Source organism: Argentina silus (genome assembly GCF_951799395.1).
Source record: "Argentina silus genome assembly, chromosome: 13".
NCBI lineage: Eukaryota > Metazoa > Chordata > Actinopteri > Argentiniformes > Argentinidae > Argentina > Argentina silus.
The window spans coordinates 19,195,167-19,203,446 of record NC_139667.1 but is presented as its reverse complement, the minus strand read 5'-3'; the positions used below and the strand labels follow the sequence as shown (position 1 = coordinate 19,203,446).

General features: G+C 45.0%; 1 protein-coding gene across 2 annotated transcripts in view; it reads left to right on the top strand.

The window, feature by feature from the left end:
- The window catches only part of sptlc2a (serine palmitoyltransferase, long chain base subunit 2a), a 23,903-nt gene extending 16,670 nt beyond the window's left edge, over window positions 1-7,233 (top strand). For both annotated transcript variants that reach the window (XM_083683675.1, XM_083683676.1), the window contains 3 exons: window positions 1,967-2,102; window positions 2,546-2,675; window positions 4,230-7,233. In XM_083683675.1, coding sequence (XP_083539801.1) covers window positions 1,967-2,102; window positions 2,546-2,675; window positions 4,230-4,349 — 386 coding nt within the window. In that variant the 3' untranslated portion in view covers window positions 4,350-7,233. The remainder of the gene's footprint in view (window positions 1-1,966; window positions 2,103-2,545; window positions 2,676-4,229) is intronic.
- The last annotated feature ends 1,047 nt before the right edge of the window (window positions 7,234-8,280 follow it).

The window sequence follows — 8,280 nt, the reverse complement described above, 5'->3', positions numbered from 1 at the left end:
GGTTGTGTGTGTGTGTGTGTGTGTGTGTGTGTGTGTACCTCAGAGGAGCTGACCCGGTCATGACTTGGGAAGCATGCTTTATCTGTCACTGGCCAATTTCCATGGACACACAGGAGAGGGGGCCAGGCCTGCTCCCATTTCACTGCACGTCAAGGCAACTTTCACGAGCGCTCATCACTTATGACACACACACACACACACATACACACACATTAGGCTATTACTGTATGTACTCTCACACACACACACATCTCACACAAACAAACACATACACACATACCCCCCCACACACACACACACACACACACAGAGGGAAACATGTTGTGGCCAATAGGCCCTTGTCACGTTCCCTTCTTCATTCCTTTCCTCTCCTCCTCTTGCTTTTTCGCTCCAGTAAATTTAGCTTTATTTTCTTTACTCACGTTTCAGTTTCAACAAACGACACCACTCCGTAAACCATACCCTGGTGTGTGTGTGTGTGTGTGTGTGTGTGTGTGTGTGTGTGTGTGTGTGTGTGTGTGTGTGTGTGTGTGTGTGTGTGTGTGTGTGTGTGTGTGTGTGTGTGTGTGTGTGTGTGTGTGTGTGCGTCTGCTTGTGTGTGCGTGCGTGCGTGCGTGTGTGCACGCGTGCGTCCACACACACTCACTTACATGTGCTCGCTTGGTTGTTTGTGTGTCACCAGCTCCAGGCGATTATTTTTATTTTTTTGTTCATCTTTATTTATCCAGGTTAGTCTCATTGAAGAGAGAGAGACCCGGTCCAAGGCAGCAGCCAAGGAAGTGTATGTTTACATTTCAAGTCTCGAAAGACAGATCCGATTTAGCCCGCTCTCTTAATTGGGATGTGTTCTGTTCCATCGTAAGGAATGCTAATACAGCCACAGGCCCAGGGTCAGATATTCTTCAATCCCCCATGATACTTAAAGTTCGAACTAGGGACTTAGGGGGGTACGGTAATCAGACCCCAGATCTGTGGCTGGGGGCCTAAGGCCAACATCTAATCTAACTCGTGCTCGAGAAGAGGGGGTGTTACTGAGGTATTCAAACCACCCCTACCAGAACAGCGGGGGTGTCCTGTCAAAAAGCACATCGTCCCTGCGTGAAGCCCACTTCCAAGAGTCTGGGGGGGGTGGGGGTGGGGGTGGGGGTGGGGGGGGGTGACATGGGAGGGAAAAAGGGGGGGGTGGCGAGGAATTGTCAGGGAAAAGGAAATTCCAGTCTGCGTGTTCCTTAGCACGCACGGAATGTTTGACAAGTGAGAGGTGAGGCGTGCAGCAATGCAAGCTAGCAGGCTAGCCGTCCCCCAACCACCTCCTCGGAAACAGATCCGCTTCCTCACAGCCAATCAGGGAAGTGACAGACACGGCTTTGACACCGACAACATCCAGCCTAAAAGCACAAGACGACATGGATGGGTTTACGTGTGGAGGATATGGGCTACTGTGACAGTAGGCTTATTAGCCCTGAGTGAACACACGCACGCACGCACACACACACACACACACACAAATAAACACACACACACACACACACACACACAAAAGACGGTTTGTTTACCTGCGTCCTCTGGCTCTAAGGAGCAGATGGGGATCTCCACGATGTGAGCCAGAGACATGAGGGTCTGTGTGGAATTCTGGCTCTGATCAAAAGAAAACTGCAGGCTGGTAAACATACATACTGGGTAAACATTGGCTTTTTGTCTACAAAGAGCAAAGGACTGAATAACATTATGGAAACTTTGTACCATTTCTGTGCGAATCCAGGGTTGACTTCGCTAAGCCTGTGTGTGCGTGTGTGCGTGCGTGCGTGCGTGTGTGCGTACTGCGAGCCCCTTGATTTACACAAAGTTGTATTGTAGCAGTTCTGTAACTCATAAGGATTCATAACCTCAACAAAAACCAATGTACAACATTTTTATTTCTATTTACGTGTACTGTGATGTGTGTGTGTGTGTGTCCCTCTCCCAGGTCGTGAGCGTGTGCAGCAGTTGGCCGAGAACACGGTGTATTTCCGTCGGAGACTGAGGGAGATGGGCTTCATCATCTACGGCAACAACGATTCTCCTGTCGTTCCACTGATGCTCTACATGCCCGCCAAGATAGGGTGAGTCTCACATCCCTGGGAGAATCGCAAACGTCTCTCCCCGATTCCCTGGCGTCCTCTCTTTCCTCGCCGCCACCTCCAAACCGCATCGGAGGAGAGGGTCAGAGGGGAGGAAACCTCGAAGCTTCTCCTCCGATGCGGTTTTGAGAAGGAGGCAAGGAGAAGGGGACGCATGGAATCAAAATAAAGGCTTTTGAGACGCGATCCCTGTCTGTGATAGGAATATCTTTTGGGGTTTGTTTCTCTTCGAGCTAAGTAGGAAGCGGCTGGTGTTGTCACGCACTGAAGAAATCACGTGTACAACTTGACAGTAGCACCCTGTGTAGTTCATGTTCATGTACACTCTGCTTGTTCTGGGGTCTACTCACTCAGTCTGGTCTGGTGGACTCAAAGCTCATTTTCTCTCTCTCTCTCTCTCTCTCTCTCTCTCTCTCTCTCTCCAGGGCATTTGGGAGGGAGATGTTGAAGAGAAACATCGGGGTGGTGGTGGTGGGCTTCCCTGCCACGCCCATCATAGAGTCCAGAGCGCGGTTCTGTATCTCCGCCGCGCACACCAAAGACATGCTAGACACGGTAACTATCCTCCACGCCCCGGCCCAAAATGGCTACTTTCATAACATCAGAGATATGCATGACATGGAAACTGTTCCCCACGTGCAGCACAAAATGGCCCCCATAATGAGGATCATTGTATGGTCATTCGGTCTTGCCTAACTCAAGCGATCCCCCTTCAAACAGAAATCAGCTAATCTTTTCACAGATCCCCCTCCAGCCACCTAGTGGTGGGTCTATGTAAACACAACCAGCCCTCCCCTCAGCTCTCTCCCTCCCTCCCTCCCTCTCTCTCTCTCTTGGCAGCAGATCAAACAGCATCTTAATCTACCTCCCCCAAGGAGTCCCCATTTAACTATGCTCTCCTCCTCCTCCTCCTCCCTCAACCCCCTCTCTTTTTAACTTCTTTTTTAAACAAAGGGCCTGCCCTGCTGACCAAGACCCGCCTTTGATGTCCTTATCAGTTTTCACATCGAGTCACAAGCTTTCCTTTCATTTTCCGGAGTATGTCGTTTCATCATAGTTATTATACGCATGATTATGAAATACGCCAGGCGTATTTTTTTCCTCAGCGCTGCATGGTTTTGGCTTGGATAAGAGAAAGTAAAATAAAGAGTGCAATTTGCATCTTGGAGGTAGTCAGTGATACATCACATCAGAGGGTGCAGTCAGCGGTTGTCCTAAAAGCACAGGTCTAGGATCAGCTTACTCCTCCCTTTTAATGCTAAACGTAACCATCAGGGGGGGAGAAAAAAAAGGGCCGAAAACTTGATCTCTCTCTATATATAAAGATGCCTTCGAGGGATAGATTGAGTGGTTTCAGTGGCCCGTGACTCTCTCTGATCCAATCCACTAGCATACGAACCGCCTCAAACCCTGCAGAACCAAGAACCTCTCCTCTTTTTTTCTCGTGTTCCCATTCTCTCTCTCTCTCCCCCTATATGTCTTTCTCTTTGTCCTTCTTTCTTTCTCTCGTTATATGTCCCTGTCTTTCTCTATTCTTCCCACCTCTCTACCTCTCTTGTTCTCTCTCTCTCTGTGCTCTCTTTCTTTTCTGTGTTTAACTGCTATCCACTAACTGTCCTCTCCTGTCTTATTGATTTGCGTGTCGTCTCTCTTCCCCTCCTCTTCATCCTCTTTTCCCCTCCTAAGCGCCCGGCCACTGGTGAGATCCTGCAATTACGTCTCTTGATCTGGTCGTTTGGTAGACACCCAACACACACACACACACACACACACACACACACACACACACACACACACACACCGCTCCTAATACTCCACCATGTGTTACTGATCTGTGTGTGCATTACATCAACATCATCATTAACATCAAAGGGGGAGCTAGCTGTGTTTGTGAAGACGATGTTTTTCATAGACTAGGCTAGTCATGTGTACGTGCTCTGCAGGATCCATGTAGTGACACTTGTGTTTGTGTTTGCGAGCGATGAGTTTGTTGCTTGTGTCAATGTGTGTCATGGCATTGACTATTATCACTAACGTGTGTGTGTGTGTGTGTGTGTGTGTGTGTGTGTGTGTGTGTGCGTGTGCGTGTGCGTGTGTGTGCGTGTGCAGGCACTGAGTGTGATCAGCGAGGTGGGAGACCTACTCCAGGTGAAGTACTCCAGACACAGGAAACTGTCCTCCCTGGACCGAGCCTTCGACGAGAGCATGTACGAGGAGATCGAAGACTGAACCCGCCACTCCACTACAGTGGACCAGACCGGATCGAACCGGATCAGACCGGACCGGACCGCCAGTCTTCCACCCAAACCCAACCAGAACCAAAATGTGCACTGCTCTCCCCCCCCCCCTCCCCTCCCCCCCGCGCCTGAGCTCGCCGTGACATCACAGAACCACTTAATATCACGTAACACAACAATGTTTTCTACACACCTTATTTTAACACACAGAGCTTGTTACTCACGTCCTGTATCATTGTGAAAACGGACAGCGCTTATTTTCTTTCTTTTTTTTTCTTGTGTATGAAATCTTTATTTTTTATCATTTCTTATTTCTGTTTTGTGTTTAAAAGAAATTTAACGTGGGGTCTTTACTCATTGTGGCATTGTCTTTTCTGAAAATCATGTATTTCCTTTTTGGTTGATCATTGGAGGACTGCTTATGTGTGCTTATAACAGTTGTATGTCATGTCATCTCCCAGACTCTGTCGGTCTGCTGTATGTGAATATGAATGAATATGTGTGAGTTGGACAGGCCAACCTAAATCTTCCCTCAGGGGTCACCAAAACTGCATTGCTTACATGTACATTCTACTGTATTTCATAGCAATATCACCACTGGAAACAAAGTTGTTTTGCAAAGCCAGGCTTGGGCCCAGTTCAAAAAACCTAACTAATGAACCCTTCCCTCCTTTCCTTGGAGTAATCACAGATTGAAGAGAAATAGGATAGGTCAAATGATTATGGTGAAGAAAGCCTTCCTTTACCTGTCCGTTATACAACGAGAGGAAAGGAGGACACACTTTCCAAGTATCTGAACAGGGCCATCGATATCACCATAAATGTATTGGTGCATCTTTTTTTATTCTGTACACCTCACCCTCAGCCTTGAACTTGCAGTCAGGACCAGTGTCTTTACTTGAATCTCTTAACTGTCGTGTTTTTCTCTTGCTTTACCTTGCTATACCAAATTATTTATTGTTTTGATGTTTCACAGAGGACTATATATCTTGTAGGTCAAGTCGTGTGTCATGTTGAAACCAAGGCCTTTACTTTAAGAGAATGTGCACATCACTCCTCACATCTGTCAGATGGAGGGGCGCCTTTATGATTCTACAAAGAGCAAGGGGGGCGAATACCGATCCTTGAGGCGCACCAAGCGTACGCAAGCTTTTTTTCCAGCCCGGCACTCCTTTGGCTATCGTTATCATGTTGTACGTTGTTTTTAATTGGCCATGATAACGAACCACGACAGAGGAGTTGGCCGAGGTACGTACTGATCTCCCACCGGCATAGCACCAACACACCTGATTCAAATAATCAACTAATCACTGTCTTCAACCGAGTCAGGTGTGTTATTGCTGGTCCGGGAACAAAGGTCTGCGCATACGGTGGCAATCCGAGACCAGGATCCTCCCCCTCCCCCCCCCTGCGCAAAGAGCTTTGGGAAAAATGTCCAAATATGGTAATTTGATAACCAAGAGGAAGTCTTATACAATGTGCATTTATGTCCATGGGGAGATGGGTTTGCCATTCTAAGTGCAGTCTCCTGGGTTATCTCTTGAGTCTGCGCTTCTCCCCAGAGGACTTCTTTGTCTAACTTTTATTTCCGTTTTATATGTACAGTCTTGTTTTATGGAACTTTGGCCAATGCTAACTTACAGTCTGTACTGGTTATCACAAGGGACCTCTCTCTCTACAGAGAGAGTCACTTATCAGTTATTTGTGAAATGTGCTTTACTGTATCAAACGTCAGGACTCAAGTCTTAACCGAACTGTGTGTGTGTGTGTGCGCGTGTGAGAGCGTGTGAGCGTGCGTGCGTGCGTGTGTGTGCGCAGTGTGTGTGTGTGTGTGTGGGATCATTTAATGTACAGACGTATTTATTGACTCATGTAACCATGTTTTTCTCAATTTGGAAAACAGAACTTCTTATCAACGGCAGCTCTGAAAAACCATGTCCCGCATGCGTGTTTGTTTACACTCTCGCATGTCTTCAGAGCAAGCACTACTGACGAGTATTTTTTTACTGTTGTAAATCCTTTACCAGTGCATATACAGAATGGCGTAGTCACTGAAGCTGCTACACCATAAGAAAAGGTGCTGAAAATAGAACTGTAGGCACACTACTACGACACACCTTTCTGTGGCTTTTCGTGGCTCGTCCTAAATACCTGAACTCATTCCAAAATTACTGATTTAATGTATGAACTTGTCGGATCTCTTTGGGGCAAGGAAGTTATTTTATTATGTGTCAAACATTTTTTTTTTTTTTTTTTTTTATTTATTTTTATTGACTGTACATGGGAGATATTCTGTAAAATAAGTGACCTGCAAAGATGGGGAAGGGGATAAATTCAGATCCTGAAACATTGAATATATACAGATTTAAATAATGAATATATATATTTAGTTTTATTACTGCACAAAGAACTGCGTCTCGCAATTTTGAATGATTCTACTCATTCGACTAGCTATTTTCCTCAAAGGCAAAAAGTTTAAAAAAAAATATATATATAACTGCACTGGATGTGTGTAAACGTCTTCTTTGTACCTTTCTATTTTTCTTGTTTGCACACGGAAAAACCCAATATGATACTGATAGAGTTTAAAACAGTGTTAATGTCAAATGTTGAGGAGTTAAAAAGTCCTTATGCTAATGTGTGGATGATGCTGTTTTATGAGACAGGGTTGTGAGTGACCATTCAACTGCTTTTAAAATGATACATGTATGTGTTCTAACATAACTTGGGTGTGCTACCAATAGTGCATATAATAGTCATACTTTTTTGGATCAAAGAAAAATGCACTATTGGCAACATATCAGTGAATCACCTATTTGTAATTGTTTCACTCATTTTACGGACAACAAAATGTCATTAAAATAATGTAACTCTAATCTGTGTTTTATTTGTATTATTTTGCTCGTCATTTTCAGAGTATATCGTCTTTATATCATAGTTTGAAAAGTAGTTGAAAAAGAATTAGGACAAGAGGTAGATGCAAACACAACCAGTTTCTACACATTAGTTGACGATGACATTATGTGTTCAGATTCAGATACCCAAATACTGTACTTTCCATTGCATAAGCCATTATTTCCTGTATGTTGAACACTGAAAGAAACACAAAAGAAAAGAACAGGGTCAAACCTCTCAAGGTGTCAAGATCTGTTGACACCATCCCTCTTAAACTGTGTCTCTTTCCACATATCCCTTCCTCCTTAAACGGAACATCAGTTCGCTCACCACCTCCTGAAAACAGCCATCACTTTTTCCTCCCTTAGCAAGACACGGCCTGACTGAAGTCAGAAACATCAAAAACAGGAACCCCCAGTGTAATCCTGCTGGATGGAGACTTGCGGAGAGATAGCAGTTTCCAAATATTAACATTCTTGTGTGTCATAATTCAGACTTTTATCAAAGAGAGAGTTTGGCCCAGGGTTAAAATAGGAAGAGGTGTGGTTTTAATTCAACGTGTCAGTCATGGAATAGACTCACTCATAGGTCACAGTCAACTGTGTGTGTGTGTGTGTGTGTGGGGAGAGAGAGAGAGAGAGAGAGAGAGAGATAGTGCTCTTTAGCTTAGAAAGGCACACTCCTCATCAGCTAACTTCAATCTATTTATATTCTTTCTGTGAGAAAGGCAACACTCTGACTTGAATCCCTGGCTCCTACAACTTCTGGAGTCCAAAGAAAATAATCAAAGCTTTGAATTCTGAAGCATATGGGCAAGATGAAAGCACGAAAATTAGGTTCTCTGTGGGAAAACGTATATTCAAGCTCTTCTACAAACAGAGGACAATCATTATTCTCCATATTAATTTGCATTTATTAAATAATTCACCCATAGGGTGTTTGCTTTGGAATCACACTGAAAGGAATTCACACGCTCCTTATGTGAGTAGGGGAGGGTCTGGCCTTGGGACATTATTAAAAAAAAAACA